This window comes from Vanderwaltozyma polyspora, genomic scaffold, assembly GCF_000150035.1.
Source record: "Vanderwaltozyma polyspora DSM 70294 KpolScaffold284 genomic scaffold, whole genome shotgun sequence".
In the NCBI taxonomy this organism is placed as follows: domain Eukaryota; kingdom Fungi; phylum Ascomycota; class Saccharomycetes; order Saccharomycetales; family Saccharomycetaceae; genus Vanderwaltozyma; species Vanderwaltozyma polyspora.
Genome location: NW_001834529.1, coordinates 1 through 17,853, shown reverse-complemented (window position 1 = coordinate 17,853; position 17,853 = coordinate 1). Strand labels below are relative to the sequence as shown.

Sequence of the window (17,853 nt, the reverse complement as noted above, 5' to 3'; positions counted from 1 at the left end):
TTCATAGTTAATGTTAACCAAATCATTTGAATCAGCTAATTCGTTGTAGGTAACACTGTCTAATTGAACTCTTTGAGAAAATTTCAAACTTTCACAACAAACTAACACTGGAATGTTCTTTCTCTTTGCACTCATAGCTAACATGGCAGTACCCACTCTGGAATATAGGAAACCATTGGATAAAATCGAATGTGCGCCTAGGAAGACATAATCAACATTCATATTGAAGATTGCATCTAAACTGGTGATTAAAGCATATGTAACATTAACACCCAAGGATCTTAAGAAAGTGGCCATCTTTCTACCTTCGAATAATGGTCTAGAATCGACAACAATAACGTGGATATCTTTTTTCAATTCAACAGCATTGTGAACCAACAAATCGGTCAAGACTTTAGATGCACCATAAGTTACAATTGTAGTGCCATTTTCGATATGTTGGGAAGCATTATCTATAATCAATTGGTCTGCTAATTCAATCTTTTCACGAGAGAATTGGGCAATCTTCTCACATAATTCCTGTTTAGCCTTCTTATCAGAAGTAGATGGATCAATCAGAGAAATTTCTTGTTTCAACCATCTGATTGCATTACCCATTGTGACACTTAAAGGTCTGGCCTTTTTCAATATATCAATTTGGTGAGATAGATAATTGGTTAAATTACGGGACAAAGTAGTACCTGTTGGAGTTTGGTAGTCTTGGATGACAATTTGAAAAGCTTCCAACATAGCTATACAACGTGGGATTGACCCAACAATTTTATATTGCATGACAGCTAATGTTAACTGGATGATTGCAGGATGGATTAAATCTTTATTTACTAATAATTCCTTTATGGTGGATACCAATTGAGAACTATTTGATGCTTCTTCAATAACGTTAGGGACAATTGATGTAATACCAGGAACAACGGAATATTCCTCAGATTCCAAAGATATGGATGCCAATGCCTTGGCCATCTCAGTAGTAGCACCAACGTTATCGGATGCTGTATCGGATTTTATAGTATCAGAGGTAGAGGAACTGATTACTGATAAACCATTTGTTGCTGTAGTTGACGTATTTGAGGATGCTTGTGTTCCTAATGAAGATGTAGTGTTTACAGCGGTACCTGACAATGCACTGGCAACCATTGGGACCATCAAACCAGATGCAGTAATTCTGGATGATAATGGAGAGCTGATAGCACTTGATAAAGCCAAAATAGTGGATCTTCTTTCTTCTGTAGTTTCTAGATGACCAAATAAAGTACTCTTGTGAACATTTTTCTTGGTCCCAGCTTTCTTTGCATTCTTCTTTTGTTGTTCTTCTTGTTGCTTTATTTGTTGTTCTCTTTGCTGTTGTTTCTTCTCCCTCTTCAATTGAGCCTGTTGCTGTTGTTGTTCAATTGTAATACCGTTAGCTTGCTTCATAGCTGCTCTTTTTGCTGCTTTTTCTTGTTTTTTCAATTCTTTTAGTTCCTTATTAGATAACTTTTTATCCCCATCTGAGCTTTTACCAGCATCAGGAGTAGTTTTAGGCTTTTCATCCTTCTTAATAACAGCTGGTGCATCCTTTTGTTGTACCTGTTCTTGTTCTGACATCTCTCTTAGATTAAAAACTTCCGCCAATAAAAAAGATAGTTCAAATATATGTCAGGGATCAGCTTGGGGAGCGTATACAGATGCTGTGACTAAAGTAGAAAACAATCTCGAATTCCTGACTGTGGATATAATCTATTTTAATAGTATCGATATACTTTAAATATCAAATCAGTTGGTTAACTCATTGTGAAAAGCTTCACGATGGCCTTTACAAATTGAGAACGAAAGTACTTAAAAAAAAAAAGATTGAAAATTTATTTTTAAAAGGCGGGTAACCATATTGGACACATTATATCAAGACGCTAGTCATTTAAGTATTGATTGATTTTAATAAATATCAGATCACAGCTAATGCTGCCTTTGATGTAGGATATTTAATAACCTCTGATTAATATCTTTATTCTATAAAAATATTTAATATATGTACTTTATTATTTTTATTATTCCTTTAGATTTAATGTCTTTTATCTACTTTTAAATTTCTTGCTCTAATACGTTCTTGAGTAGTTAAAACCCAATTAATACTATTTGCTATTTCTTCTTTGACGTCATTTGATTCCTGGTTGAAATCATCATCGTCAAACCCAACAATTAATACTATTTGGGTTAGTGTAATGAATTTTTCTCTTAACATGTAGTTCATATCACATATAGTAGAAATAAATAGACTTAATTCACGATCTAATTTCGTGGCACCTAAATCGTTAACATGTAAAGTCCATATCTTTTGTTGAATCGTTTGAACAATATGGTTAACAATAAATGTTAATAACTCGGTGAATGCATCATCATACAAAACGTTTTGATATGGTATTATGAAAGATTTCCATTTTTGTATAAATTCATTGATTTTTGATAAATCTTCAAAACTGTCGGTTCCTGATATATATGTATTTTCATTCCCGTTTACAAATAAATTATTTGTCATTGTATTAATTTTTGGTTTAATAACATTTTCAAATAAATACTTAATTGACCATTTTTGTAATTTTTCATTTTGTGATTTGACTAAACTTTCACAGGCTTTGATTTTTTCAATTAATTCTTTTGCATCATTATTAAATGGGAAATTATCCTTCATCATTCTTGGATTATCTTCCAAGATTTCAACGGATAGAATTTTATGAATAAATACAACATTCAAATATAGAGTATTGACATATATCAAATAATGATGTAGAGATAGTACACCATCTTCATCAGATACAACGGCTTGGATATTAGATTGAATGTTTGTAAATGCACTAGCAGCTGCCCCTCTGAAATCAAATCCCAACTTTGATAATTTCGTACTAGAATAATCATGAGATAATAATGATGATGATTTTGATGATTGAGAAATATTAGTAGCAGCACCCTCGTCTTTAGGTGAATATAATTTTAAACTTAATGAAGCGTTTAACCTTTTCTGTAAAGTCTTAAATTTATTTTGTAAAAATTTAACCAAATATTGATTTTGAATAAACTTAGCTAACTGATCTAAGAAATGTGATAATAATGTGAATTGGCCTGTGTTGACAGTAACAATCAAATTTTTTCTAATCAATAGGATTAAGTCTTCCAAAACTGAAGATATTGGGTATGATGAAACTTCTTTATGTTTTCTCACTGTTGTTCTTTGTTGAATAATATCATTAATCGAAGGTAATTCTTCTATAGAAATTGAATTGTTAAATGATCTGTTCAAATGATAGAGAACGATAGTCTCAAATGAATTTAAAAATCCATCTTGTTGCAATTTTGCAGTAAATTGACCTTCTGAGATGGACGGTGGAATAGTCAATACGATTGTTTCTATATCATTAAATTCATTCCATCTAACCGAATAGAATCTGGAATACATTGACCAATTTTGTAGGATTTGTGAGAACTCGTTGATTAAAATTGAGATATCATTAATCGATATATCTGGAATATCACTGATTTCATTAGCTAAATCATCATCACTTTGGTAATTGTCATTTTGGTTGTAATTTAAGTTTTTCCTTCTCAATGAATCTCTCTGAGCAATCTTCTGTTGCAATTGATTCCATTCATTAATATCAGAAACTAGGTGGTTTAGATTCTTAGTCTCCATAAATATGTCTAATATTAATCCTGCTTGTAGATCAGCTTCTTTTTGAACTTTTTCCATTATATGAGACATGTGATGCTTACCATATGAACCAGCAATAATTTTTGAATGTTCGTTGATGATGGTTGAAACGATTTTAAATAAATGTAACAATACTTGAGAATAAAATCCGGGTCTCTTCAAAGATTCTTCTAGGTTATTGTTACCACTGGATGTCATTAATTTCCTACTTTCATCAGCGATGATATCACAAACATACTTTGAATACAATTCTAAACCTAGATCATTTTGACCAACCATAGGAAACATTTTAAACATTAAAGTCAATTCTTCAATATCCTGAGTTTTTGCAGCAGTATTGAATTTATCTTTAAATAATTGTGTTAATTCATCGCACCATCTATCTACTAAGATTGAAGGTTCATCAGGTATTTCACCTGATGGTACAACTTTTGAGGCAAATTTTGAATTAATTATCTTTGGTGGTAACTTTCTGATTTCATTTATGGATTTTGCTGCTAGTTCATAATTTTTTTCATTCAAAGCATAAAATATAATTGAAATATTATTTTTCAATATTTTTATATCAGATAGGAAAGATAAAGTTTTATTAACTAAATGTTTTTCATTATCAATCTTGGATATATCAAAATTAATATTTTTAGCTATATTATTTGAATTTGATACATTTGTCAATGAGTTATGATAGTTCGATAAAGTAGTAGTTAAATCAGTTCTTAATAATTCTAGTTTTCTAATTTTTTTATTATTCAAACTTTGTGAATCAATAATAAAAGTATTTAAATTTTGGATCTGCTGTTTAGAATCATCTAATAAAAGCTTCTGTAATTTACTAACTTGTGAATCCGTAGACAATTTATCCAATAATTGATTATATTTTGATAAATTTTTTGAAAGCTGGCCGTCAATTACACTGTTATACCAAGAGGTATCGTTATCCAAATAATCCATTGGTAGAAGCTGGTAGGATTGGTGAAGGAAGGAAAGACTAACAATCAAAAGTCCAATTGAGGGCAGCAATTACTGGATGTAACTAATCCACAATCTCTCTTGTATATATGCTGAGCTTTGATAATTAAGATATATTGACATAATTTCAAGATTTGATATGTGTTCAAAAAAGCATGTTAAATTGAAAGAGACAGATGGATAGTTATTACCCGGAAATATTAAAATTCAATATGTCACGTATGCAACTGATTATCGATATACAAAGCAATATGAGAAGTTGAAGATATGTTTGAAGTTTACTGATTTATTTGATTAGACATAAGAATTAAATTATACAATCATTAATACAGTTGATAAAAATCTAAATGGGGTTTCCTAATTAAATATGTTGTATATAAAATTGACCAAAAAAATTGACGAATTGTAAGATGATTTAAGGAGATAACGGGTGTTAAAGTAGAGAGTAGGAAAAGTGGATTAAGATGTAATCAATATTAGATTAAAACATAAAAGAACAAAATAACCTCCTAAAAGATAAATTAGGTACTATCAATAATGGATATAGACGATTTTTGAAACCAGTTAATCAATCGATTTAGGCTGTTACAGAATTAGCTTCTTCGTGAGATACTTGAGGTTCATCTTCTTGTTGTTCTTCTTCGATTTCTTCTTCATCTTCAACCCAGTTGTTTTCATCTTCATGATGGTGTTCTTCTTCATCATCATCTAGAACGTGGTCTTCATCATCTTCGTAGTCATCGTAGACAATATCTTCTTCGTGCTTGAAGGATAGAGTTGGTTTAACTTGAGCGGAGTCCAAAGTCCATTCATTCAAGGCTGATTCAGCATCGATGATGATTTGTTTAGAAGCTTCGTAACCGTCGTAAGCAGGTCTTGTTTCACCAGGAGTAACAGGGGAGTCATCTAATAATTCTAGTAAAGCCTTCCCGTAACCTGCGATCAAGGCGATTTTTTCAGAATGTTCAATGATTGAGTCGAATTGGTAGTTAAAAGCAGCTCTTAATTTTGATCTAGTGATGTTTGATAATTGAGCTTCAGCGACCAAAGATTCTGCTTCGGCACGGACTAATTCTTGTTCCAAGATTTCAATTTTTGGTGATTGTGGATCCTTGTATTTCAAGTACGCGATTTTATCTGTCAACTTAGCTTTTCTTTCTCTTGAAGGTTGTACTGAGCCTTCGATGTCTCTGATTGACTTCAAGGTCAATCTGTATTGATCGTATCTGTCGATGAATTGGTCATCCAATTCACTGACTTCGTAGATCAAGACACCCAATTTGTCGGTGATGTCTGAGACGTCGTCGTCGTTTTCTAGACCCCAGACGGATAGTTGGGTTGCGGCGTCTCTTCTTTCATTAGCGACGATTTCCATTGATCTCAAGACGTTCTTTTCAATTTTGACCAATTGAGACAATTTTCTTGATAATTCAGGGCCAAAAGCACCGGCGGTGTTTTTTCTGAAGGAGTAGGCGATACCACCTTTACCAAAGAATCTTGATTTAGTGGAAGAAGGAGGTGGAGGAGGGTTTTGTATTTGAGCAGCGGTTGGTGCTCTTGAGTTTCTCAAAGAATAAGTTCTGTGCATTGTGAATGATATATTATTATTAGGTGAAATTAGGTGAAATTAGTTCTTTTTTTTTCTATTATAGTAGTAGTTGATCTTGTTGTTATAATTATAACTTTCAGTTCAATTTAAAATCTTCTAGAATATTTGATACGGTGGGAGTTTGGAATAAGTGTGATCGATATATTACAATAATAACTGAGTGTTTAATATGTGATATAAAGGAATACACGTTGTAGATAGTATCTTGTTCTTCTTTTGCAAAAAAAATTGAGCCAGACAAAAAGGTGTATGCGGTGCACTGATGCGGGTGGATAAATCAATTAGGGAAAAAGGTAATACAATTGATTTAAGATATAATTTGAATATATGTGTAAGTATGTGTGTATATATACCCTTATTCTTAACAAAAGTGGAGTTATTAGGAGAAGAGGAAATTATAAAATCGAATTAAGAATAGGCAAATAAAAAAAATGTAATTTGAAATTGAAATTGAAATTGAAATTGAATCGAATTGAAAAGTATATATAACAAGAACAAAAATGAATGCGAAACGAAAAAGAGATAGGCCAACCAAAATGTACTAAAAATAAAGGAAAAACAATGGACAATCAAATATAATACCTCCCTTTTATATATAGAGAGAGAGTGCACCTTACGATATAAGATAATAATTAACAGCAAACCCAAAAAAATTTTTTTTTTTTTTAAATTTTCTTAAATTTTCTTAATTTCCAATTTCCAATATTTCCAAAACAGCATATAGAATATAGCATATAGAATATAGCATATATCATTATAGTATTTAGCTTAGCGTACATACATACATACATACATGGTATTATCCAAGGTATATAGAATACTAGCATAGCATAGCATAGCACAATAAAACAACAGTCTTTCGAAATACCCACCTACCCCCGCCTGCCACCAGCATTGTTAATTTTAGTTATCAGTGAAAGAATAAAGGTCTGTTCAAGTTAACCAGCCAGCAGTCTGATCGAAAGTTAGTGTGGTTTGTAGCGTACCATGCCATAGCGTTACGTTACGTTACGTTACGTTACGTTTCTCTCTGTTTGCCGTTCCGGTACGGGTGGAACCAGAAAAGAGAGCAACGGGGATGGGTGGGACGACAACGAACGAACGAACGAACGGACAGAAATAAAATAAAATAAAATAAAACAAAACGGTTGCAAGACCCAGACACAAGTTAGTGGGGGAACGTTGAAAGGAAGGGCAGGCTCACCAGCTAAAACTGAGGTTAATCTAAGACGAATCCCAGGTTTGGGACTTGGACTGGTGGTGAAGAGAAATGGAAAACAAATAAAAAATAAAAAATAAAAAATAAAAACAATAAACAGGCTGTGTACGTGCAATATACTCTGTCTGTCTGTCTGTTCCGCCGCCAAACATCCCCTCCCCGGCCCTCACCGCTTCTTTCTGAGTGCAAGTGTGAGTGGTGGTGGTGGGTTCTCTCTGTCTCTCCCTGGACGAACGAACAGTGGAACAAAATTAAACAGAAATGAATGCTCTGAAAATTAAAGCGAGATGACATGGAGTGAACTGAGCGGAGCACTGAACAAAAAATAAATTTGAGTGGGGAGACCCACGGCAGGTCGAGGAACCGGCCGTAGAGGAGGGGGGGAAGAAAAACAACAACAACAATATTAGCAACAACGGCAGCAGCAGCAGAAATATAATAATTTTGATATGTGTCCCCTTATCTGGCTTTGGTTTTGGTTTTGGTTTTGGTTTTGGCTCTCTCTGGTAATAAGCAGACAGCGCGAAGGTGTTGTGTCTGCTACGTCGTGATGTCTATGGAAAAACAAAGAATTCAGAATTCGAGTGGCTGGTGTTTTATTTTATTTTTTATTTTTTTTTTTTTTAATTTTTCTCTTGTTTTGTTTTCGTTTTCGTTTTCTTTAAAATGACGTACGTACGAGAGGATAACCGCTACGGGACAGGCCAACAAGGGAGAAAAGTTTCGTTGGTGTACCCACCAGAAGCAGACATTTACTTCGTGTCTCTCTGTATTATATCAGATATGTCACCCGGCCCACGCGAATTTTGCAGACATACTATCGTGTTCTACGCAGCCAACTCTCTTTTGCCATTTTTGCTGACTGGTCTCCCTTTTCAGCAATCATATAAACATCTCCCTCCCCTCTCTCCCTTTCCCAAGTGGTGTTGTTGGTGGTGGTTGTTTTGCGTATCAAGGGCCAGTACAAAACGCAATCGCAATCGCAATCGCAAACGCAACCACAACCACAACCACTTATTTTGGGTATGCTATGCTGTGTTATGTTATGTTAATGTAGTATTTTTTGAATCATTTTAGCTTTATTGTGTGTGTGTCAGGGGGGGATTGGGATATAAGTTGGTGAAGGGGGGGAGGGAAGGGAAGATACTTAAAACAAATCAACAAATTGAAACTGAACAAGGGCTAAAACAATTGCATAGCAGGTTAAGGTAATACAATAACAATGAAAGAATTAATAGAAATAAAAATGTGACTGTGTTTGTCTATTTCGCTACTTTGCAAACCAAATTGATAGATCAATAAAAAAAAAAAAAAAAAGAAAAAAAAAGAAAAAAGATTAACTTGAAATTCAAATAAATCAATATACAGACATGTGGTCAGGTGGTGTTGGTGTGTAACAGCAATGTAATGTAAAGGTTTGTTCTCGGCTTCTTGTATGTTTTCAATTTCATGGCGGCTAATTCTTTCTTTTCGACACCAGCCCTTTATATGACGCGATTCCTTTTTATTTTTGCTCTTTTATTACCCGGTACTTCTTCCTCTTTCTCTTTCTCTTTTTCGTTTTCGCTTTCTTGTCTTCTAATTAACAACTTACCCGGTTTTATATCATGTGATACAATTAACAGATGGATATCCATTTTTATTACCCGGCTTGAACATATCTTCAATTTTCGTCTAATTTTAAAAATAAAAAAAAAAAAGTCAACTTAATTTTACAAATAATTAATGGGTGGGTGGCAAACAAGTACAAGTACATATACAAATTCAATATAAAGGTTTAACAAGGTGTAATTGATTCCATCAAACCAACTCTATCAGATAAATAGAATACCAGAACCATATACATACATACAAGAAAAAAAGAATGGAGGAAAATTATATCGACACCACCGTAAGTAAAGTACCCGACTATGAAATATCTGAATTGGCTTTCGTGCTATCGCAACCAACTTTATCACATTTACATAATGACTCCAAATTATCTTTACTATCAAAAGTAGAATCCTTACATATGGCCCCTTACTATAAGTATTTAACTGATTCATATCTAAAAAATGTTTTGGTTTTTGACGATAACCTATACCAAAATTTGGTTAATGAAAATAATATTAAAATTAATGAATTAAAGGAAAATTTAATTAAAATTGATAAAAACGATGAAGGTGAGTTGGAACAAGCCCAAGCTTACATCAAATTAGGTGAATACTATGCCCAGATTGGAGACAAAGAGAATGCTATAGAAAATTTGGAAATCGCTATGTCAAAAGAAATCTCAACAGGTGCAAAAATCGATATAATGTTGACAATTACAAGATTGGGCTTCTTTTATAACGATTATATCTTTGTAAAAGAAAAATTAGACTTGATCAACTCAATGTTGGAAAAAGGTGGTGGTGATTGGGAAAGAAGAAATAGATATAAAACTTATAAAGGTATTTATTGTATGGCAACTAGGGACTTTGACGAAGCCGCTAATTTATTAGTAGATTCTTTAGCTACTTTCACTTCAAATGAGTTGATCTCTTATGAAAATTTAGCAACTTATGCTTCTGTAACAGGTCTATTCGTTTTACAAAGAACTGATTTAAAATTAAAAATTATAGATTCACCAGAATTATTATCTTTAATTTCTTCAAATACTGCATTACAAACAATTTCTTCATTAACAATTTCATTATATACTTGTGATTATTCAAGTTTTTTCCCATTCTTATTAGAGACTCATGAAAAAGTATTATTGCCATGTAAATACTTAAACAAACATGCGGATTATTTCATGAGAAAAATGAGAAGAAAAGTATATGAACAATTATTAGAATCTTATAAAACGTTATCTTTGAAATCAATGGCGAGTGCTTTCGGTGTTTCTGTTGAATTTTTGGATAATGATTTAGGAAAATTCATTCCAAATAAGCAATTAAACTGTATTATTGACAGAGTAAATGGTATTGTTGACACAAATAGACCTGATAATAAGAATTCGCAATATCATTTATTAATCAAACAAAGTGATGGTCTATTAACAAAATTACAAAAATATGGAACTGCAGTTAAATTAACAGGATCATCAGAAAGAGTAGCCTGATTAGTTACAATTGTATAATTTTTTAATTTTAAATTGATTAATTTCATTATATTAATTTACATACATTTTTGATTAACAATTCGATATAAATTGAAAAGTAAACTGTAGTAATAAAAATATAACCATTAGCCGATGTATGTGTGTATGTGTGTGTATGTCACGTGTATCTATTTCTAGATAATAGTTATGGAAAGAAAAAGGGATACCCAACATTAACAGAAAAGGATAAAAGCCAGAATCTTTTGCCTACAAAGAAATAAACAAGCAATTGATTTTATTACGTCAATAAGCTAACCGCTGAAATAAAAGAAAAAGTTAGTAAAAATAGGGCAGGACCAGACAAACCAGAATTTCTAATACATCCAGCCACAGGACACACACACACTCTCTCTCTCTCTTGAGAAAACAATAAAGAAACGTGTGCTCTCAATCGGCTCTCGTTGTTGATACGAACAGTTACAATTCATAATAACTTACCCCTCTATCTTCTAGTTGAATAAGAAAAATATTAATCCATAAAGGACCCCTAAATTTCTTTTTTCTCATCTTTTTTATTTCTATTTTGTCTTGATAATTACTATAGTTCCTGCCCCTCTTGTCTCTCTCTGTCCCCCTTTTTTCTCTCATTTGCGTCTCCCTTAAACGCGTGTATAAATCAAAAACAATACGTTAAATACTGATTTATTTATTTCCGTTATCTCCCACTAATATAATCCGCCCCCCTCCCCTTTCCCATCCCCAGCTCAATAATTTCATTCCCAAATTTATTCTTTCTCTGTTCTGGTATCCATCTCAAAAACTGAAAGTGGTATTATTATCGTGATATATTTCCGTTTTAATCGTTTTTATTCTTCCTCCTCTAATTTTCCCACCTTTTTTTTTTCTTTTCTTGCACACTTTTTGAGCAACAAACATTCGTCATAATAGATTCCACGGCTATTTTCTTTCCTATCTCAAAAATAGACTTATTTTCCGTTCGGTACCCTCCTCCGTGAGGTGACGGTCTTTGTCTTCGTATTATAATTGCGCCTCGGTAGTGTCTGTAGAAAAATACCTCGTTACATCAAGAAGGACCTTCATTTTTCTTAATGTGCTTTTTTTTTGGTTACTATACATAAGTCTGGCATCACTGCATTTTCGAGTCCGCCCGATTATTCGTATGATTTGGATGAATTTGTAATTATGAATTTTACTCGTCAGCATCTTTGAGATCTCGATTTAGTTAGTTGTCACTAATGTCATTGTTGATAAGGGATAATCTAAGATCTAACTATTCTTATCTATTTGCTTATTCAATAAAGTATTATAATGTAATGAAGTGAGCTTGCTGGAGCTTACTATCATAAATTTGCTCTCTTTTCTTTTATAATTCCTTTCTTGTGACAGCATGATGATAAATGAAATGATTATTTATCCTTCTATTCTATCTTAATTAGCTAAAATAGATTGTTTTCTACAACTACACTTAAAGAAAAGCAAGGATGTTGGGATGAGGATGACGGCACAGTGTCATCCTCATAATAGGTAATATTTTGATTATTCTTGTTATAATTAAAAGGTCAATAAACAGTTTCACTATTAATTCCTTCATTAATGAAAAAACAGAGCCATTAATTCACGGAAGCATATACCATTGAAAAAACAATGGTTTACCCGAACTCATTATCATACAATCTAAAACTTGTCATTTGATTGATAGCATATGATAGTTTTGATGTTTTTTTTATTTCACTCCGATAGAAAACTAATCGATTCTTGCGATTGTAATTCACTCGACTAACCTCTTACAGATTATCAATACACGCTTACCAGGAAACCGCCGTTTGCTCATATATCCAAGAAATTCTAGTATATCTTTCCATTTAATCACCATATATTTAAGAAATTGTTTTACGAGGCCCAGCCTCGTAAAACAATATTACATGGATAGTTTTGAGATACAATTCATTCTCTTACATGTCACAATTGCACTTCCAAATATACGACAATAAGGAAACCCTGACTTTGACTGATCTCTCAAAATTGCAATCTTAAAACCTAGCTGGGCCAAACAACAACTTATCGTTCGATTAACATTCGTAAGTATCCATTCTCATTGGCGAGAAACCCAAACTATAAAGAAAAAAAAGCATAATGTGAAAATTACATTCAATACTATAAAACTAAAAGAGGAGCTTGTCTTGTCATGTATCTTAAGAGGAAGAGAGTAGACTAAAACTAATTAACAGTAGTTTTTACTATTGTTAGACGTTATCCTCTACGAGCTGTTGTGGCTTAATGTCTCGGAATATTATACTATAGTCTGGTTACTAGGTCTGTACTAAATTCATATAATATTCCAATTGGAACCTTGCTACTTCATTTATTATAATATCCGATAAAATCTCAATTCTCCTGTTCAACAATTCAACTCTGATTCGTTTGTGTGTCTCTCTACTTTGTTAAAATTGTTTTAGATACTTTCCGGATGGTTAGCTTATTCCACAAGAGCACAGCTAATTCCGAATCTATTGTAACGTAAATTAATCTTCGGTTTTATTCTCTCAATGGATTTTGTTTTAACTCTTATCCTTTTTTTTAAAGAAAACCCATTGAGATTGTACAAAAGTTTCTCTAAATTTAATTACTTAATAGACGATAATTATAGACCGTTAGACTAAAATGTAGAAGACTATTCAATATTGTTACAAGAGGAGGCACCTTTAACCGATTTCATACTCGAAAAAAAATATATATCAAATACCTAAAAAATATCAAATACCTAAAAAATTGAAAAATTCTGTTTAATCTGATTCGTTTGGTGATCAAGTTTTCATTATCACTACAAATATCTCTAGTGTTTTATTAGAAGCGTAGAATATAAAACTGTCCAACCAAAATGCTCATGCCCCTGGTTTAACTTTATACGTACTTCAACAAAAAGCGTCCTCGTTCCTCGTTGACTACATCTAAATCTGAGCGATTTCTGCTCGGCATAATTAACAAATGACTGTATAATAATAACTATTAGTAACTTAAACAAACAAAAAAGCTAACTTGTAGAACAATTCCACTAACGAAAAAAATAAAAAATCTAGCTTCTTCACTTCCTCGCTCTTCTTCTCATCTTGAATCTCTAACCTCTATGAAAGAGTACTTCCGAGCTTATACATTATCAATATTTTTTTAGACTTAGTTAATACGACCACTCATCTAGCCATCTCTTAATAATCCAATGCAGTAAATAATTCAATTTTCATTCAGCTAAAAAGTACGATTATTTTTTTTTATGCATTGAATTAACTATATCCATCTCAGTTTCTTCCTCTACTCCCCACCACTGCGATGCATTAGAAGCAAAACCTTTATTTTTTTTTTGTTTTCGATTTCAAGTTTTGTCTGGTAAAATTAATTACCGACTCTATTGCTTCTCTACTTCAATTGCACTGGCAAAGCATTGCGTAAGTACTACGTTCTTCTGAAATTATTTTATCTTCATCCATTGGCTTTCTTTTTCAATTGGGTCTGGCTTCAGACCATAAACTTATTAAGCAAAAAATAACGATTTGAAATATTATTTTTTAGTCCTTTTAGCTTTTCGGTTTCTGAAATGTATTGCATTTATGTTCAATTGCTACGACAGAGACTAACAGCTTGTTGTAGTTTTACATACTTTGTCTACATATTACCAACATAATTTTAATTGTGCTTTACAAAGTTTCCTTGTCTCAATGGTTCTAGGCACAAAATAAGCCAAATCGAAATTATGTTAAAATTCATGATTTCATCATGAAAAAGGATGTGAAGGCTAAATTAATCCTGATTCGTAAGATGCTTTAACAACGTTTTTGCTGGACTCCACAGTTGGAAGGGTAGGGGGAAAGCCAAAGGCAATTAAATTTAAATTTATATAATTTATAATATTTTTAGTATATACAAAATTTTGTTAAACTCTTTGTCTCTCTCCAGTCCTTTCTGTCTATGAAATATTCCATACTTACACACACTATTTCTTTCAGGCTTTTTTATACCTCAAACTATTAAGGTATTCAACTTCCTGCAATGCTCTATTACTATCGATGTTGGATTAGAATAAATAATAAAAATGTCTAAATAATATTAATTTCGAAATTATGAATTAATCAAAAAAAAAATCATATATATAACCGTAAAATTTTGAACAATAAGAAACTTTGAACTTTTTTCCAATTATCATTTTTCCCTTTTTTTAATTCAATTCTTAATTTCCTTTATTGCAAATAAAACCAATAAGAATTTATAATTCTTTTTAATAAATTAAAAAATGTCTAACAATAACAACTCACCATTAGCCTACTCCGGTGCTAACGGTTTTTCTTACAGTCATCACCCATATGGTGCTAGATTGTCTAGACCACAAGGTCCAATTTTGTTGCAAGATACCAACTTGATTGAATCCATCAGTCACTTTGACAGAGAAAGAATTCCAGAAAGAGTTGTCCACGCTAAGGGTGGTGGTGCTAGATTCGAATTCGAATTGACCGATTCTTTGAGTGACATTACTTTTGCCGCTCCATACCAAACTGTTGGTTACAAATGTCCAGGTATGATCCGTGTTTCTACCGTTGGTGGTGAATCCGGTACTCCAGATACCGCCAGAGATCCAAGAGGTTTCTCTTTCAAGTTCTACACTGAATGGGGTAACCACGATTGGGTTTTCAACAACACTCCAATCTTCTTCATCAGAGATGGTAACAAGTTCCCACATTTCATTCACACCCAAAAGCGTAACCCACAAACTCACTTGAACAACGGTGAAGACTCTAACATGTTCTGGGATTACTTAGTTCAAAACCCAGAATCTATCCATCAAATCACTTATATGTTCGGTCCAAGAGGTACTCCAGCTTCCTGGGCTAGTATGAACGCTTACTCTGGTCACACCTTCAAGATGATTAACGAACAAGGTGACTTGACTTATGTTCAATTCCATGTCTTATCTGACACTGGTTTCGAAACTTTGACCTCTGTTGAAGCTTCTAAATTAAGTGGTGAAAAACCAGATTACAACTTTGACAAGTTATTCAAGCAATTGAAGAATGGTGAAAAACTAACCTACTCTTGTTATGTTCAAACCATGACTCCAAAACAAGCTGAAGAATTTAGATACTCCGTTAACGATTTGACTAAGGTTTGGCCACATGCTCAATTCCCATTGAGAAAATTCGGTAAGATTACTTTGACTGAAAACATTGACAACTACTTCGCTGAAATTGAACAAATTGCTTTCTCTCCATCTAACACTTGTATCCCAGGTATCGAACCATCTAACGATAACGTTTTACAAACAAGATTGTACTCATACCCAGATACTCAACGTCACAGATTAGGTGCTAACTTCACCCAATTACCAATCAATAGACCAAGAAACTTGAATTTGAACAATGAATCTCCAAATGCTCCATTCTACGATGCTCCAATGAAGTGTCCATATGCTGCTACCAACTTCCAAAGAGATGGTCCAATGCAAATGTACAACCAAGGTTCCTTGCCAAACTACATTTCCAATCAAGCTAATGCTAAGATTCAATTCAAGGATTTGACTACTTCTCAATTGTACGCTAACAAGTTCAAGGGTTTGGTTTTGGATGTTGATGAACAAACTTACATTCAACAACAAGAAGCTGAAAGAACCAGACACGAAAATGCCATTGACGCTAAACTAAATGATTACTATACTATTAACGGTATCTCTCCATTAGATTTCGAACAACCAAGAGCTTTGTACGAAAAGGTCTTTGATGATTCTTCCAGAAGAGCTTTCATCGAAAACGTTGTTGCTCATGCTTCCAACGCTGGTAACGATGAATTGAAATTGAGAGTTGCTCAATACTTTGGTTTGTTGAACCAAGACTTGGGTGCCAAGCTAGCTTTGGGTTTGGGTGTCCAATGGGTCCCAGTTGATTTGGAAGGTTACGCTAATGCCATCGGTATTTCTTCTCCATTCTAAGCTTGTGAATTAGTTAATCATGGAATAAACCAGATGAATCAAATAAATCTTTTATGAACAATTATTTACTTAAGACTATTTTTAATTTATCATAGTATTTAAATATTTATTATAAGTCTTCTATTCGGTTAGATAAAATAGTTATTTTAGCAGATTTCTTTAAAAAAAAGTGGAATCAGTTAAATCAACATTAGTTGATTTCGATTTTATTATATAGAAGGATTTGAAAGAACTCTGATTTGTATATATGATACTACTCCGATTTAATTACTATGTTAATATGAAAATTTTGTTGTTTTATTATAAAATAACTTCCTATATGCCGATTCTTCGAATATAATTTGAAGTGTCAGCATCGATAACCTTGGAATGTACTTAGTAGGGAGGCAAGTAAGTGGGAAAAGATAATTTCAGATTTTAAAGAATTACTATTGCTTTTTATTTAAATTATAGATACTATTTCATTTCATTTAATAATCAGATAATAGCATATTGTATTTCTATTAAATAAAATACAATGAATAGTTTATTTGTAGAGGAAAAATTAACTTACATTGATATAATTTTCACCTTGGAATGTTTTTTTCGTGTTACTAATGATCTTTATAATATTGTCTAAAGGGTTTACTATCGATCAAATTAAAATTTTATAAGCATTAATAGAGGCCATAATAATTATTAACAACCATTCAGGCTCATATGGGTGCAGCAAATATCTTTGTAACAATATATAGTGACAGAAATTGTGGGTGCACGTTGGTTACCAATTACACAGAAGGCAATTGGACACAGCATTTGATGGATTACAAACAAGATACCTAGAAATTGATTACTAATTCTGCGGATATTAATAAAAAATGTTCAGAATATTTGGCATGTAACTATGTACCACATATCCAACGACAGTATTTAGATTTATTTTATGAATATTATGTAACTTAGATTTTGTTCATGATGGAGGTAATGAGGGATTTCTGTATATCAATGCTCCAACTGCTAATTAAAAGGGTTAATATGGACTCTTAAGGGAAAATAATGAAGCTATAGTGTTTTCATTTCTATATAGAAGTAATAGCTGCCCTCGAATCAGTTAAGTGCACACTTCAACCAAGATTTTGCCTCCTTAGCTTAGTGGTAGAGCGTTGCACTTGTAATGCAAAGGTCGCTAGTTCAATTCTGGCAGGTGGCATTTGATTTTTTTAAACAATTACTTTTTGTTTTTCTCCACTACTAATTATAGTGAAAAAAGAACGTAAATATTTACTAACCACACCTCACTTGGTCAATAAATTACATATTGCAGAGCTAGATGATTTAATATTTA

General features: G+C 32.6%; 5 protein-coding genes and 1 non-coding gene across 6 annotated transcripts; 3 read left to right on the top strand and 3 right to left on the bottom strand.

Moving 5' to 3' along the window:
- GCD2 (translation initiation factor eIF2B subunit delta) lies at window positions 1-1,584 on the bottom strand (the record flags this gene model as incomplete). The annotated part of the gene is made up of 1 exon (XM_001642366.1): window positions 1-1,584. A coding segment is annotated over one exon (1,584 nt), but the record flags the coding sequence as incomplete, so codon positions are not given.
- A 454-nt stretch (window positions 1,585-2,038) lies between these two features.
- COG4 (Golgi transport complex subunit COG4) lies at window positions 2,039-4,630 on the bottom strand (the record flags this gene model as incomplete). The annotated part of the gene is made up of 1 exon (XM_001642365.1): window positions 2,039-4,630. The coding sequence occupies one exon, from the start codon at window positions 4,628-4,630 to the stop codon at window positions 2,039-2,041; it is 2,592 nt and encodes an 863-aa protein (XP_001642415.1).
- A 595-nt stretch (window positions 4,631-5,225) lies between these two features.
- PIL1 (lipid-binding protein PIL1) lies at window positions 5,226-6,236 on the bottom strand (the record flags this gene model as incomplete). Its single annotated transcript, XM_001642364.1, has 1 exon — window positions 5,226-6,236. The coding sequence occupies one exon, from the start codon at window positions 6,234-6,236 to the stop codon at window positions 5,226-5,228; it is 1,011 nt and encodes a 336-aa protein (XP_001642414.1).
- A 3,104-nt stretch (window positions 6,237-9,340) lies between these two features.
- On the top strand, window positions 9,341-10,561 carry RPN7 (proteasome regulatory particle lid subunit RPN7; the record flags this gene model as incomplete). The annotated part of the gene is made up of 1 exon (XM_001642363.1): window positions 9,341-10,561. The coding sequence occupies one exon, from the start codon at window positions 9,341-9,343 to the stop codon at window positions 10,559-10,561; it is 1,221 nt and encodes a 406-aa protein (XP_001642413.1).
- Window positions 10,562-14,843: 4,282 nt separating this feature from the next.
- CTT1 (catalase T) lies at window positions 14,844-16,529 on the top strand (the record flags this gene model as incomplete). The annotated part of the gene is made up of 1 exon (XM_001642362.1): window positions 14,844-16,529. The coding sequence occupies one exon, from the start codon at window positions 14,844-14,846 to the stop codon at window positions 16,527-16,529; it is 1,686 nt and encodes a 561-aa protein (XP_001642412.1).
- Window positions 16,530-17,646: 1,117 nt separating this feature from the next.
- Kpol_284trna1 lies at window positions 17,647-17,718 on the top strand. The gene has a single exon. It is a non-coding gene; the product is annotated as a tRNA-Thr (tRNA).
- The last annotated feature ends 135 nt before the right edge of the window (window positions 17,719-17,853 follow it).